Below are 17163 nucleotides of genomic sequence, written 5' to 3'. Positions count from 1 at the left end.
GGGATTTAGCAACCAGTTCTCTCCCCCCGCCCCGCCCCCGATTATTTATTTATTTATTTAGGAGAGAGTGGGAGCCAGCAAAGAGCAGGAGGTGGTGGGGGGTGGAGCGTGGCATGGGAGGGCAGAGGCAGAGGGAGAGGGAGAAGCAGACTCCTGGCTGAGCAGGGAGCCTGACGCAGGACTCCACTCCAGAGTCCTGGGAAAATGATTTGAGCTGAAGGCAGACGCCTAACCAACTGAGCCTCCTGGATTCCCCTAGCAGCCAGTTTAAAATTTAGTTTTAATGGAGTAAACACAGATTGCAGAGGTAGTAGAGTTAAATGGGAGTGAAGAATTAAATTTAGCCAGAATAAAAATAATCAGTTAAAGAAACATAAAAAAAAAATAGGTATTGCCATGTGAACTGAGAAATAGTGTTCTGTATCATTTATAATAAAGACATATATGATTGAGGTACCGTGTGGATTTAAAATGCTCAAAACTATAAACCTTAATGAACATTTGTTGCTTACATGAATACTTGCATCATGCTCCCCATACTCATTTTGTGTTGCTTTTGTTAATCTCCATTATTAAGGACCTATTCAGCAATTTTGTAGTCCTTGGAAGATTTTCACCTTAAGTTACATCTATGGTTTCCCAGTTAACCACAGTATAAGTGATTTGGAAGTAGAATTATTCAACAAGCTATGAGCTTTTGAAGTATCAATCTTTTTAGTCACATACTTGTTTTTTTATAGCTTGTGTTAAAGTAACAAGAACTTTGATAAAAGGAGAAAAGTGATAAATATTAAGTCTAGATTTATACCCAGTTTTAAAAATACTACACAGAATGTGTTCAGTACAACTTTTAAAAATATGGTTAAAGTTATTGATACTGTGTTTGTGACGTGGCTTGAAGTTCTTTGGTAAAGAAAGTACCTAGTTGGCTTTAAAAAGATTTAATAAATATTTACTCACTAAAAAGTGTTTTGAAGAATAAGTTGAGCATTTTTGGCTTTGAGTAGGTGATGAAGATAGTGGTGGTGAAAAAGGGAAGTCTTTTTCCTTAGGGCGCTTAAATTCTAGTGAGAAGATAATACAGATAACAAATGAATAGATGAGTGCATAGATAGATAGGTATTTACTGTATTGCAGACACTAGTGCTTTTATACATTGCTTGGAGAAGAGTAAAACAGGGCAAGGGGGAAAGGGACTATGATGCAAGGGAGTTATTATTTTAAATAAGATGATTATGGAAAGTGTCACTGCTTGGGGGACATTTGAACTGAGTCCTGAAGAAAGTAATGGGAAGAACTATGTGAATATATGAGGAAAGCATTCAGGCAGAGGGAATGGCCAGTGCAAAGACTCTGAGATAGCAGCATGTTTTCTTCGTCAAGAACGAACAGTATTAGAGTGAAACAAAGTGAAAAAGAGAGAATAGAATATAAACTCAGAGTGGTGGGGGTATGAGTAGATTATTATACACAGACCAACAGGCAGCCATGAAAATTGACTTTCATTATGACTGAAATGGAAAACCCTTGGGGGATTTTGAGTCACTGAATTATCACTCAGTCATGATGTGACTTACTTTATTGTTTATTCCAGATACTATTAATCAGTTTGACTATAATAATTAATAAATAACTTGGAATATAGAAAGTTTGTAATATGAACTTGGAGTGTTAGTAAGTGGTGGGGCCACAAGAGGGCTCTTGGTGATTAGGGAGCTTCCTTTATCATTCAGGGAAGATTCTAAACTGCTTGCAGAAGGTGATTCTAAGCTTCCAGTTATCCTTCCCAGTGATCAGTATAGTTTGGTTTATGTTCCTGCCATCTACATCTTAAAGCTTAAATGACTTTGTTGCTCATGTCCGATGGATTGTTTCCTGCCATATAATTCTAAAACTGTCTAAAAAATGCATAGTCATTTGGAGGTTTTGGAAGTTTGCTTAAGTCACCCCTTGTTTTATTAGTCTAATTAGTGTTCCCCAGTTACTTAGATTTCAAGGTCATTTCAAGGTTAGTGTTTGCCATGGAAATAGCTCTAGTTCACTCTGAGATAGGCTTTCAGAGCTCAATTTTTTTTAACGTGTACTTGATCATACTGATTCCTTTAAACATCCTAAAATAAGTTCAGATGGTGTTGATTAATCCGAGATATTTTGAAAAGCAAGGTTCCTGAGAAACTAGTTAAAAAGTTTCTGAGAGACTAGTTTTTAAAAAGCATGGAAATTAGGTCTGAGGTGTCACTAAATCAACAAGGTATAATGACTAAATGTGACCCAGTATTTTCTAGGACTTGGTGAAGCCCTGGAGTAATTCTTTTCTATCACAGTAACCTTATTTCTGAATTTTTTTGAAGAGCAAAATTATTATAATACTTCTTCATCCTAGGATGGAAGTGACTGTAGGCATCTCTTCTAGGCATCCGTAGGTTCAGAACTGTCACAATAATGAATGATGCTGCCAGAAGAACCCTGTTCTGGCCACTTACAAAGGGAAAAGTGATGCCTTTCTCTCCGCCTTTTCTATGTGGGCTATCTGAACTTCTGATTTATTTGAAAAATTTAGTGGTGAATGTCTATTAGAACTTTCAGTATCTTTGATCCTTTTATCCTTGGTTATATTTCCAGGAGCAGCCAATAGGTAATGCTGTGGCTTCTTTGCTGATATCTCAAAATACTGTGTGAATCTTGCATTGCAAATAGTGCTCTTTCTAGAGGAATTAGATAAAGTAGGTACCATCCACCCTCATTATTTGTAGATTTTGTGTTTGCGAATTTGTCTACTCACTACAGTTTGTGACACCAAAAATCACTATTCATGATGCTTTCAGATTCATTTGTAGACATGACCATGTACAGAGTGGCAAAAAATCACTTGGCATGCACATTCCCATCTGAGGTCAAACAAAGTGACACTCTGCCTTCCTGGTCTAGCTCTCATACTGTAACAAGTGTTCTTTCATGGTCTATTTAGTGAAATATTTGGCTTTTGAAAATGGCTCCCAAGCATAGTGGCAAGGTGCTGTCTAGTGTTGTAATGTGCCTTATGGAGAGCATAGAGTTGTTAGATAAGCTTTGTTCAGTGCCGTAGGCTGAGTTCAGTGTTAATGAATCAACAATATGTATTAAGTACATGTCTTTAAATAGAAACATACACATGAAAAGACTATATATCAATGAGTTGGCCAAAATGTTGTGACCAAGGCTTTCAGGAAGTTAACCCTGTGTTTCCCCTAGGGCCAGTGGTTCAGTATTTGTGATAACTTTATAGAATACAATTACATACAAATAATGAGAATGGACCATGTTTAGTTAAGGGTAGTGATTTATAGAGACTTCAGGTATCTGAAATATTTCATAATTCCCTCTCTCTAAACCATTGTTTTAGGTTTGTTTAAATACATACATCCAGAGTTATTTATAATGTAAAATCTGATTTTACCATGGGTTCTGGTCGAGTTAAAAGTCATCGATTAACTTGTAAAGAAACATTTCTAAACGTTATGCTCCAGAAAATTAAAATGTGCCTGATCATATTGAGCATTCAGTAAATATTTGTTTTATAGTAATTATCTTTGAGCATTGTACAGATTCCGGTTTTGGAAAAGAGGTCATAATCTGCCCCTCACCCTGCTCATGCACATTTGCACATGCTTTCTCTCTCTCAAATAAATTAATAAAATCTTTTTAAAAAAAAGTGTGCATTTTGGGGGTTAATATTTTATTAACTTTTCCTGTATAAAAGTTTCAAGTTTTAGATCAATTTTCTTAAAAATGTGGGGCTTTATAAACTCTTTTTAAAAAGGTCCCCCGCCCCAAGACAAAACCAGAGAGGGAGACAAACCATAAGAGACTCTTAATCTCAGGAAACAAACTGAGGGTTGCTGGAGTGGAGCAGGGTAGGAGGGATGGGGTCGCTGGGTGGTGGACATTGGGGAGGGTATTGTTATGGTAAGTGCTGTGAATTGTGTGAGACTGATGGATCACAGACCTGTACCCCTGAAACAAATAATACATTATAGATTAATGAAAAAATAAAAGGTTCCCTCCCTTATAAGGTGTTTAGTTGATTCTGATTTCCTATTACTTATTGGATAAATGTTTATTATTTTAATTAGGTCATTAGCTTACTTAATAGATGATTGTTAGAAAAAACTAATTTCCTAAAAATGCTGGAGGTTTTTTTTGTTTGTTTAAATTTGAGTTTATGAATACCAACAGAATATGAAATTTTCTTTTCCATTTTCCATTCCCAAAATGGGTCAGAGAGATCCAATCCAATATATATTCTGCTTGGACAAATTTTTATGTAAGTCTGTCAGATATTTTCAGCCTCTTCAAATATTCTGGGATTCCTAGAATCTGACTTTTAGCTTTGTCATTGTATATTTTATATTGGCTGTGCCTTAAATGATTCTTCTACTTGGGTTTACCATTTTTGATCAAGTCTATCTGTAAGAATCTGTGTTATTTTGAAAAGCTATTTATATGCTATGGTTGTAAATGAGTCAGTTGACTTTATTGGCTTAGTTAAAGACACTTTCTTTTCTGTTCCTCCCAATATAACACTTAAGTTACACAATGATAGTGATTTGACTTTTTATTATTCCTAATTAGTAATGGAAGTGTTCACTGATGATCAGTGCAAGTACTGTTTCAGAAATGCCAGTCATAAACTTTCTATTTGTTGATAGGCTATTTACCAACAGTCTCCTCCCTACTTTGCACATACTCTTTATTAGTTTTATGACCTTTGTTCTTTCATCTTTTTCACCTTGTAAGTTGCTCTTAATATGTCATTTAACCCATTTCAGTCTCTTAAAAATATTCTTCTTTGGTTGGCACACATAGGGCAATTTGCTTGGGGTCTGGATTATTCCAGGCAATGAATGACTCTGATTTCATGCTGTTCTATGCATAATCATCCAAATGAAAAATGTTCCTGTTAGTGTTAGGAGAGTTAGACTTTAGATGCAGTTACTAAAGCAAGATTTTAATTCTTTGAAGGAAGCCTATGAATAGTAGATTTACCTTGATATACACTGGGATACTATATATATTCATTTGCATAGGTCAGTGTTTTTCAGTATGTTATTTTTAACCTGCTTTTCTGTGATGTTTTTGTAGTTTATCTTTTACATATATGAGCCAGTAAGATTTTGATGACCTTTATTTCCTATAGTTTATTATTATTTTATTTTTTGTAGAAAACAACAGATGTATTTAATGTGCTTTTTAAAAAACCTACTTTCTACCTCATACAGAAATTTTGTTATTGTGCTTATCTGAATTGTGAAGAAGAACCACTTGATTTTTTTATTTTTTAAAAATTTTAATTAATTTTTAAAAATTAACGTGTAATGTATTATTTGCCCCAGGGGTACAGGTCTGTGAATCGTCAGGCTTACACACGTCACAGCACTCACCATAGCACATACCATCCCCAGTGTCCATAGCCCAACCACCCCCTCCTTACCCTCCTCCCCCCAGTAACCCTCAGTTTGTTTTGTGAGATTAAGAGTCTCTTATAGTTTGTCTCCCTCCTGATCCCATCTTGTTTAATTTTTTCCTTCCCTACCCGCCAAACCTCCCACTTTGCCTCTCAAATTCCTCATATCGGGGAGATTATATGATAATTGTCTTTCTCTGATTGACTTATTTCACTCAGCATAATACCCTCTAGTTCCATCCACGTCATTGCAAATGGCAAGATTTCATTTCTTTTGATGGCTGCATAGTATGCCATTGTGTGTGTGTGTGCGTGTGTGTGTGTATACACCATATATTCTTTATTCATTCATCTGTTGATGGACATTTAGGTTCTTTCCATAGTTTGGTTATTGGAACCACTTGACTTTTAAAAGCCACATTTGATATATGTTACATCATGATTTATTGATTATATTTGATCATCAGAATCTCATGCACCTAGGAAAGCTTCCTTCCTCTCTCTCTAGAGGACTGTTTCAAACCCCTTTCTTCAGATTTCTAACAACCTCTTCTCCCAAGATCACTCTGATGATAATGGCAACATTGCTTCCTACTTTAAAAAGAAAAGGAAAATAATTGAAGGAACGAGTAGGGAATTTCCCAAAACTCCTGCCACTTATAAAAATTTACCTGTTTCCAACTGTTTACACATTGAGAAATATGGTAAAAAGGAAATAAATGTAAAGTACCTATAATACCACTCTTCTTTCCCATCTTTTATCATAAATGAAGTATCCATTTTTTTTTAACTGAAACTAGTCTTTCCAATTTTTGAACTCATTCTCATCATCCCCATTTAATTACTTACAAACATCACTTCACCATTTCCCCTTTTTCTCAATTACATTATCAACTTTTTGTTTTGTATTGGATCATTCTTGTCAGTATACCGATATATTGCTAGTTCTTTAGTCTTAAAGAATAAAACATTTTCTCTTGACTCTGTTTTCCTTACCAGTTATCACTCCCTTTTGTTCTTTTTTTCCAGCAAACTACTAACTTGTTTGTACACATCATCTCTATTCTCTCTTCCTAGTTCTTAAAGCGAATCAGATTTCAGCTAATAAAACTCCTGTTACTAGTGACTTCCATGTTACTGAATCCAGTGGTCAGTTCTTTCTCTTCATCCTACTTGAACTATCAACAACCATTGTCATTTTATACTTTCTCTTCCTGGGTATGCTTTTTCTTTATGTCAGGGCCTCAAGGATGTCAGTCATTCCCAGTTCTCCTTGTTAGTCATCTTTGTTGGTTACTCTTTCACTCAGAATGTTGAAGTGTCTCACAGTTCAGTCATTGGAACTCTTCTTTCTGTACTGTACTTCTACTTGTAATTAGAATTAAAGAATTTCCCCCCACACCACAGCTTTTTTCTTAGAAAGTGTAGATGATAGAAAATAAAATGAAATACTGCTATTTTAAAACTATCTTTCAGACTTTCAGACCCCATTTCAAAACTTGCAATGGCCCTTTGGGGAATTCACCTCTAGTGGCAAGGGTTTGAAAAGTAAATAAAGCTGTTTTATCTGAAGACCATTGTGATATATAATACAATGTACTTATTCTTAGAGCATGATAGAAGATGGGTATTATATTTATTATATCTCATAAACCTTAAAGATATATTTTTAAAAGATTTTATTTATTTATTTATTTGACAGACCGAGAGACAGGCAGATAGAGACGGGGAAGCAGGCTCCCTGCTAAGCAGAGAGCCCAATGCAGGGCTCGATCCCAGGATGCTGGGATCATGACCTGAGCTGAAAGCAGAGGCTTTAACCCACTGAGCCACCCAGGCGCCCCAACCTTAAAGATATTTTTAAAAGAAATTCTATATGAGCTTGGGCAGTGTGTTGGCATTATTTTATGTAGCCTCAAACATGTCCCTATAGATGACTGCAAAGGATGAAATTCAAGAATGAGCATTATGAAAAGATTCTATATCAAATCAAGTTTTAGAGTCTATAAAACATAAAAGCAAATGTGTTTGATACATAACATTTGAGAAATATGTTTAAAAAGTAAGTTTAAGGCACTTAAAATACTACTACCTAAATGTAGTTTATATTTTGAAATCTTGTCTTCTAGGCTTTATGCAGTTTAATAATGCTGTGATCCTATAATTACCTGTATTTTGCCCTTAGCATAATATAAACATCCATGTTCTCACAATTTTTTAAAATGCACATCATGTTTAGGAGTTACACTATATATAGCCCATCTCATGGATTCCTTTGTCTTGAACATTTGGGTTTTGATTATTTTTATTTACATTTATTTTTATTTTTTGCTTTTTTGGATAAAGCTGCAGTGAGCATCCTTTGCATAATTTTTTTTTCTGTTTTAGGATTACTTCCTTAGGATAGATTGCCAGAAGTGGAGTTACTGGGTCAGAGGGTATGAACTTACTAACTTTTTTCCTTTAAAAAAAATAAAATAAAAATTTTTTGTTTATTTGTTCTCCAGTTGATTTATATTCATTGTGCAAAATGAAAATCATTATGATTATACTTGGTACCTGTCAAAAAAACATGTCTTAAGGCAGGGTTCTATGATCAGAGAAGTTTGGGAAATTCCTACAGTAAATAAGCCTCTTTTTCTTGGTTTATCTCAGTATTTCCAAAACTTAATTGATAATTGAATAGTTTTTAATGATACACTTCATAAAATTTTCTGGAAGTTTTATAAAAGTTATAGTTTATGAACTGATCTAAAATTAAAAATCATTTTAATGGTTAAATTATGTTTTATTGGTAAAAGCAACTAAATTATAAAGTTTAATTCTAAAATTATTTTTTAAAAGATTAAAATAAAGCTGTGTACTGTGTGATTTTTGTGTATGTCTTTATAAAGTCTCAATTTTATCATTTTAAACTTTCTACTGATTCCTAAAGAACATCTTAATATCTCAATAGTATCAAATACTTTTTACAGTCTTTAATGAAATTTGGAATATAGACATAGAACATAAAAGTGGGAGATAACGTAGACTGTACAAACCTTTCTTCTCCCCCCACCCATTTTTCCCTACAGAATGTGAAATCCTTTGCATCTTCTGATAGTCTAGCCAAGGTCCAAGAAGTAGCAAGCTGGCTTTTGGAAATGAATCAGGAACTGCTCTCTGTGGGCAGCAAAAGACGACGAACTGGAGGTTCTCTGAGAGGTAACCCTTCCTCAAGCCAGGCAGATGAGGAACAGATGAATCGTGTGGTTGAGGAGGAACAGCAGCAGCAACAGCTAAGACAACAAGAGGAGGAGCACACTGCAAGGAATGGTGAAGTTGTTGGAGCAGAACCTAGACCTGGAGACCAAAATGATTCCCAGCAAGGACAATTGGAAGAAAACAATAATCGATTCATTTCAGTAGATGAGGACTCCTCAGGGAACCAAGAAGAGCAAGAAGAAGATGAACATGCTGGTGAACAAGATGAGGAGGAGGAAGAGGAAGAGGAAATGGACCAGGAGAGTGATGATTTTGATCAATCTGATGACAGTAGCAGAGAAGATGAACATACACATAGTAACAGTGTCACAAACTCCACTAGTATCGTGGACCTACCTATTCACCAACTCTCCTCCCCATTCTATACAAAGACAACAAAAGTGAGTATATTTAGTCTGCCGTTGTAAAACATTTACCTATCCATGTTAATTGTAATGAAACTTTCCTCACAGTCTTTGTTATTACCACAGAATTAATCTTCAAATGTGTAATAATAAAATGAACTAAGTTTTGTTTTATGGAAGGTATTAGAAATAGAAGTATTGATAATGGGACAATCTTATTACAGATAGAGGGGAGGTAATTGATTTTATTACTATGAAAAATCATTAATACCAAATTTTATTATAAATTTTGTCCCTGTGATGGGTTAGTAGTTTCTGTATAGTAAAGAGGGTTGGAGTGAAATATGATTTGTGTAATCAGGTAGCAAAGAATCTTTTCTTATTTATAAAATGCAGGAGGTTGGGGTGGGCTTTGTATTCACAGGTATTACTCCAAGGCAAAAGTTACTGTCAAATTTCTGCCACTACTTCCCTATTTGCAGTTTTCATTTTCCTTCACATCTTAGAAGACCTTTCTGTTGTATGTGCCTCCTTATCTCATTCAGCTAGTGGTAGCCCATGGAGTTAGCCATAGATACGTATTTTGTTTTTGTTTTTAGAGAGAGAGAGTGCATGCATGCACAGCTGGGTGTTGGGGGGAGGGGTAGAAGGAGAGGAAGAAAGAGAATCTTAAGCAAGTTCTTTGCCCAACATGGGGCCCAGCACCGGGTCTCAATCTCACGACCCTGAGATCATGACCTGAGCTCAATCAAGAGTTGATGCTTACCTGACTGAGCTGGATGCTTAACTGACTGAGTTGGGTGCTTAACTGAATGAGCCACCTAGGCACCCCTTAGCCATAGGCCTGTTTTAAAGGGGGGATAATTAGACTTCTATCTAAACCAGAGACATCAACTGGTGATTGATCTAGTGCTGAGAAAAAATTCTGTTGGATGTAGTCCTTTGAGGCTATACCAGAGAATAAGGACTGGAATATACTATGACTGCTTCCCAGTATTATCTTTGCTACTAGATAGGCTGGGAGGTCCTGAAATGTTGAAGTCTGTCTGAGATGGAAGGAGGAAGTGATTGGGCAACTGCAGTAAATTTGAATTGCCAGTGCTTTTTCTTTGGGATGGCATGAGAGCTTCTTTCTTCAAAATATTCTTGAATGTTATATCCCTTAAAATTATGGTTATGATAAAAGGCAGGGATTGTGGGGAAAAAGAAGTACCATTATTTCTCTCACTCCCCAGTCTTTCTATTGTATTCTTCCTGCCGCTCGTCCCCCATCAAATTATAGTCAAAATGAAATGATATAGTACCTGGGCTTTGCTTCAAAATAATCCTGAGGGGAGAAAAGGAAAGAGGGTATAGATTGGCCATGAGTTGTTGATTATTGAAGCTGGGTTGCAGAGATGGGGTGGTTCATGGGTATTTTTCTGTGTGGTTTTTAAAGTATGTTTAAAATGTTCCATAATTGAAACATTTTTAAGTTTTGTAAAGAATATGAATCTACACATATGGTCCCCAGAAAATGATAAGGTTGGAAATAGGAGTTTTCTTTATATACCTTGGTCTTGTTGACTAGATCCTAATTAAGTCAAGAAAGTGCTGACTTCTCTACATTGAATTTTATTTTCTTTGTATTTTGGTGCCATTGAAATTACAGGAAATTCAATAAAACATCATGTACTTTTGCTGGAGTTAGAATTTATTTTAATCAATATTTTAGGCAGTGTTGCTATCTACTGGTCTATTTAAAGAGGAGAAAAAGTAAAAAGAATTAAACTCAGAATGAATGAGGTATGTAGCTCAACTTTTATCCTTTTTCCACCCCCCTCAGGCTTCTACGCTCATAGATCTTTATGTTTGCATGCTTTTTGTTTCTTTATCATTTTAAAATTAGATAAAAATCATGACTATCCATGTAGAGTAGACTTACAAGTTAAACAGTTCTTTGGAATGGAATATTTTAATTCAAATAATAGCTTATTTTATAGATATTAAAATAATATCCATAGTAGTTTGTCCTCTTACTCTGATTTGCTTATTTTTAAATTTACAGTGAATTATCGATTTAGCCTAATAACAATATACAAGCCGATATAATATCATCTCCTTTAATGTAACCTGACCTGGAATAAAAAAATCTCAGATGCTAGGTTTAATATTTGAGCTGCTGTATCATTTTTGCTTAAGGTTGTAAAACTTAAAACTCTTTCTAAAACATGTTTATCCCTAGTTTCCTTAGCCTTTCTGCAAGTTTGGATTTTACTTAGTTGGTTTGATCTAAGTAGAAGCTAGCTTCTGTAGTGGTTTATATTCATTCTGCCATCTCTGTCTCAAGGTGTTGAAGTAGTGCTTTGAATCTCAGCCAGATGGCTCTACCACTAATAGTTACAGCCCTGCTTTGTTGGTAAGGCTAAGACCTTTTATAACGCAGTCCACCCAAATTTTATCCCCCAGATCTCTTGATTTCTCTCCGTCAAGGTTACTACATCAAAAGATGGGGTTTGTGTCTCTCTCTTTTCTGAGGGTTCAGATTGGGGAATGGGGTTTAGCATTTTATTGCATTATCTTCTTTAAGAAAGAAGTTTTATCAAAACTAAGCCTTGTTGAGCAATGCAAAGCTATCAGTGAGTTCTGTTGTATAATTAAAAACAAGAAAGCCAGCTAGATAAAACATATCTTTTTCCAAAAGAAGTCATCAGATTGTTCTGTAGGAAAACTATGAGTATACAGGTTTGACAGATGCTTTATCGTTTTTTTTCCCCCTTTCAAGATGAACCTGTAAATAGAACTTTTAGATATGTCTTATACAGTTATCTGGTTACCTCCTTAAAAACAGAGTAACAATTTTAAATCAGTTTTTTCTAGTGTCTCTTGAGTCATCAGTGCAAATTATTGTGTTGTACATACAAGGCCAAAGAAGTAGACTGAGTACTAGTGACAGGAGGAAGAGATGTATGTATGTGCGTAAGTGTTTATGTATGTATGTACGTATGTATTCTTGTGCACACACTTGATATATTGTTTATCTTGAGGTCATTTTCCTGCATAAATACGATGCCCTTCTACAAAGTAGTATTTTAGGTCGAAATTGGCCCATTTTCCCTTTTCTCTCTTCCTGGGGCTCTTCTTTAGGATTATTCCCAGAGTACTTTATTTTTTCAGCAACACTTTAAAGATGTTGTCTATTACTTCATTGCTTATAAAGAAAATGTCAGTCACCCATCTATATAAATCTTCTAAATATAGAAAATAAGGAAGAGCTCTCATTATTTCAAAGACTTTATTTTGGAGCAGCTTAAAATTCTCTATCATTATAAACATAAAACACTTCTACAGACATTACCCTAGGCCACAGTTTAAGTCTTCTTAAACTGGGACTTTTGAGAATAGTAGAGGTATAAGAATCATTTAAAAATGCTCCTTTTGGGGTGCCTGGGTGGCTCAGTGGGTTAAAGCCTCTGCCTTTGGCTCAGGTCTGATCCCAGGGTCCTGGGATCAAGCCCCACATCAGGCTCTCTGCTCAGCAGGGAGCCTGTTTCCTCCTTTCTCTCTGCCTGCCTCTCAGCCTACTTGTGATATCTGTCTGTCAAATAAATAAATAAAATCTTTAAAAATAAATAAATAAAAATATTCCCCCTTTTTTTCATGTTAATATGGGATTAGCCATAGTTTACCCAACATAGCTTTCAAGTTTTGTTTTGGTTTGTTTTGTTTGCAGTTTCTTAAACGTTCCCTTTGGACAGTTATACTTATTTATTGGTCATTCCTGAACATGCTGTTTCTCAAATATGATATTAATGAGAAAAAGCATTTTTGGTTCTTCCTTGCATTAGTCTTTTCTTTGAAAGCAATTGAAATTATCAAAATTCTTAGGACAATCTTTTTTTTACCCTCTAGTCACCAAAGATTTGTTCATATGGGAGACTATGCAATAATATGCATTAGAAATTTCAGACCATCTTAATGTTAAAAGTCAAGGGTACTTGCAGTCAAGTCAAGCTTATTTATTAAATCCATACTGTTTGCAAGTCCCTATGATAGGTAAGTAAATAGAAAGTACAGAGAGGCCAAATGATTCACCAAAAAATCACACTGTAAGTGACCAGAGATTTTTAATCCAGATCTGCCTAATTTCAAACAAAACAAAACAAAAAAATCCCAGCCCTTTCTTTCCAAATTCTACCATAGGGAAGGAAGTTGACAAACTAAGATTTTCAGGAGAACTGTATGTTTATTTGAGTTCTAGCCCCTGGAGTATGATGGCTTTCTAATACTATGTCACATTTTAAATCATCAGAGCTACCCTTTGGAAAAGGATATGGAGGGCTCAGTTAAGTGCTTTTCTGTGTGGTATCTAACAAAGATTATTGAAGATATGAAGGCTCAAGGCTAAAATTGTAATAAGAAGAAATGACAGTGAAATTTGAGATCGGAGAACAGATAGCACCTTTTCAAGAGTACATCAAACTTGCTTCTTAACCAGGAGTTGTGTGCTGGCTATTTCTGAAAATTTGACTAGTCTGCCTACAAATTATAAAGTCCACTTGGTTCCTCAGATAGGAATGCCCATCTTTTCATTCTTAATTCCCTCTCTACAGCCTTATCATATTAAAAAAGATCTTGTTTTCTAAAGAGATGCCCAGCCCATATTTAAGAATCCTTTTATGTGGGGCACCTGGGTGGCTCAGTGGGTTAAAGCCTCTGCCTTCTGCTCAGGTCATGATCTCAGGGTCCTGGGATCAAGCCCTGCATCAGGCTCTCTGCTCAGCGGGGAGCCTTCTCCCCACTCCCCCGCCCCCGCCTGCCTCTCTGCCTACTTGTGATCTCTGTCTGTCAAATAAATAAATAAAATCTTAAAAAAAAAAAAAGTCAAGTGTCTTATAAAAAAAAAAGAATCCTTTTATGTTTAATGCGGAGTGGCAACTCATTTTCTGCTAAAATGAAAAGCAGATAAAATTACTATTAGGCCAAGTCTTGTAGCCTTCTGAAATTTTCATGAAGAGAACTATGTTTGAGCACCAATTTCTGCTTTTTCCATGCCTCTCTTGTTTCCTTCCATCTTTCTCACATAGTTTCATTCCTTACCTCAATTCAGTCAATTTTTTCCCCCTTCCCGATTGTTCGATTTCCCCTGGCAACTAAACAGCTTTTTTTTTTTTAATCTTTTTTGAGTCAAATTAAAAATGTCTATTAAAATAGACAAAAGTCTGAGGGTTTTTCTTGTTTCTAGGTTCTAAATAATAGAGAAATTAGGCACAAGGATCACTAGCTGATCAAGGGATTAGAGTAATAGTTGTGTTTCTAGTCCTCCACCCTCCAACCACTCCTTTGAACCAGAGCTCATGGGAAACTTTGTAGGACAATGTGGCTAACATCTGAAATCTACCAGGCTCTAAATTCTACTCTGTTGTAGGTAGAGTTTTAGTGAGTGGTGGCTGCTTCAGCAATCCTTTACCTTGTCTTGTTCTTGTTAAGACCAAGAACTTAAATTCAAATTCTGTTAGGTGTAAACACATCCAGAGAACAAGAGCTATGTAAGGCAGTTATTTCTATGGAGCTAAAAAAATCCATTAAAAAAAATTCATCCAATCATTCATACTGCTTTACTCATTGTCAAGCACATGACGTTATAGCCTGGTACAAACAGAAACCTAAGCAAAGGTGCTATTAACATTTTTAAACATTCCCACTCCTAATCTCACAGAATGCACTTCATTCCTCACAGCAGATACAATCTGTGTATTTTTTAATGATCTTTAGAGTTCAGTCATCATATCACCCTCTAGTGGAAATAAATAGAAACAGAGAAATAGAGAAATATTTTAAAGAGTACACTTGTGGATTGGGAACATACTGAACAAGCCGAGCCCATCTCTAATCAAACTAAAACTAACACTAAAAATATGCCATAAATTTCCAAGGGGATGCTTTCACAGATCTTCCCAGTTGATAGGTATGTACCATTTCCTTTAAGTAGAATTTGCCAAGTTTCTCAGAACTTTGTTCTTTAAAAACATCAGTATATTTAAATGCTTTGTGAATCTTGTAATTGGGTGCTAAAGTGAATTTTAGTTTATCAATTTCTAATTAAATCCTGTTAGTGCAGAGCACCTGGGTGGCTCAGTGGGTTAAAGCCTCTGCCTTCGGCTCAGGTCATGATCCCGGGATCCTGGGATCGAGTCCCGCATCCGGCTCTCTGCTCAGCAGGGAGCCTGCTTCCTCCTCTCTCTCTCTCTGCCTGCCTCTCTGCCTACTTGTGATCTCTGTCTGTCAAATAAATAAATAATAAAAATCTCAAAAAAAAATTAAAAAAAAAATAAAAAAATAAATCCTGTTAGTGCAGTTTTAAAAATATTTGTTGACATTTTAAACCATAATAGGTCTAAATGTTAATCATGTTTAAATCTGTATCTGCACTGCCGAGTAACTAAAGATTATTTTAATTGTGGATTTTCATTCTACACCAAAAAACCCCCAAAAAACCAAAAAAATACAAAAAAACAAACCAGTCTTCCTGTAGAATGGAGAATTTAAAAAATTTTAATAGTTTTTCATTGGTTTTTGCCTTATGCAGATGATAAATTTCTCTGAAGTCTCCATAAATAGTTATCCTCAAAATGTTCCTGATGTAAATTGTTTCATATGTGTATAATTACGATGACCTGATCTATGTTAATATTGTGTTTGTTGGTGATGGGGAAGATGGTATGAAGAGGATAAAAGAGTATAGTGGATTCTGTTTCACTTTGGCAGATAATTCCAAAATTATGTCTTAAGCTCTCATCCTTCCTCCAAGCCTCATCTCTCCATTTCCAGCTGTCTCTTGGGCTCAGTGATCCACTGAAAGCTAAAATTACTATTTCTTTCTTCATACCAATTTATTATGTTCCTCCCTGGATTTTCTAGTCTCTGTTAATATCCTGATCATGTAGTCATTTGGTGGAAAAAGGATTTGACTTTTTCTATCATCTAAGCCTATTGGTCTGTGGAAGAGTTTAACAGAGTAGAATACTTGATCTTCCTTTTATTTACCCCTAGGTGCTTGCTTATAAGATCCAAATTGGAGAGTAAATGTTTAAAAATGTTAACAGCAGGGGTGCCTGGGTGGCTCAGTGGGATAAAGCCTCTGCCTTTGGCTCAGGTCATGATCCCAGGACCCTGAGATCTGGCTCTCTGCTCAGCAGGGAGCTCGCTTCTCCTTCTCGCTCTGCCTGCCTCTCTGCCTACTTGTTGTGATCTCTGTCTGTCAAATAAATAAATAAAATCTTAAAAAAAAAATGTTAACAGGATCTTTGCTTAGGTTTCTGTTTGTACCAGGCTGTAATGCCATGTGCTTGACAATGAATAAAGCAGTATGAATGACTGGATGAATTTTTTAAAAACAAATTTTTTAGCTCCATAGAAATAAGTAAATATCTTGTGGCCAGTGTCCCACTAATGAAGTCAGATCTGTACATGGACATTTGAAGTCTTTCATATTCTTACCATGGTGTTTTTCTACTCAATTTCATTTCCATGCCTCCACTTGCTTTTTAATGATCCCTGCTTCTCTCCAGCTGGCCAGAGCCTTCAAAACCCAGGTCAGATTGCATCTCTATTTTTATAGCTTCTTAAAATTGGAAAAGTCATTAAATCAGTTGTTGGTTTAATGTACAGCTCAATTGGTATTGCCTTGTGACTTTCTGGGTAGGTTTTGTCTTGAATTGACATTTATTTCTTTTATTTTTTTTTTTTTGAACAGTAGAAATTTGATGTGTTTGTCTCCAGTGCTGTCTTAGATTGAGAGTTATAATTCACAAATTTCAATGTGAACAATTTTCATTTCACCTCTTAAGATGGACCCAGGCTAGACTATAAGTTATAAATAGGAATGCCATTTAAGGTTAGATTAAAATTCAAATATTCAATATAAAGTTAGTTACATGGAGGAATGTTAATAATACAAGTAGCCATTCTAGAGTAAGACTCTCCTGAGAAGTTAAAATCCCAATTTAAGAACCATGTTGCTAATGATGCAGAAATTAGTTTATTACCATTAACAGTCATCTTTTTGAAGAAAATTTAACAGCAGGAAAATGCTTAAAAATAAAATGTTTACTAAAAATGTAGGACTCAAAC

The 17163-nt window shown here is 35.4% G+C and overlaps 1 protein-coding gene across 2 annotated transcripts in view; it reads left to right on the top strand.

The window, feature by feature from the left end:
• The window catches only part of FBXW7 (F-box and WD repeat domain containing 7), a gene marked incomplete at its 5' end in the record, with an annotated part of 240174 nt that overhangs the window by 135428 nt on the left and 87583 nt on the right, over positions 1-17163 (top strand). The window contains 2 exons of one of the 2 annotated variants that reach the window (XM_080795261.1): positions 7832-7881; positions 8518-9087. In XM_080795261.1, coding sequence (XP_080651387.1) covers positions 8587-9087 — 501 coding nt within the window. The remainder of the gene's footprint in view (positions 1-7831; positions 7882-8517; positions 9088-17163) is intronic. The other variant, XM_080795260.1, reaches the window with a different exon arrangement.

The sequence above is a fragment of the Martes martes genome (genome assembly GCF_963455335.1).
Source record: "Martes martes genome assembly, chromosome: 2".
NCBI classification, from domain to species: Eukaryota; Metazoa; Chordata; class Mammalia; order Carnivora; family Mustelidae; genus Martes; species Martes martes.
The sequence above is the reverse complement of the archived record's forward strand: the minus strand, read 5'-3'. Positions and strand labels throughout refer to the sequence as shown.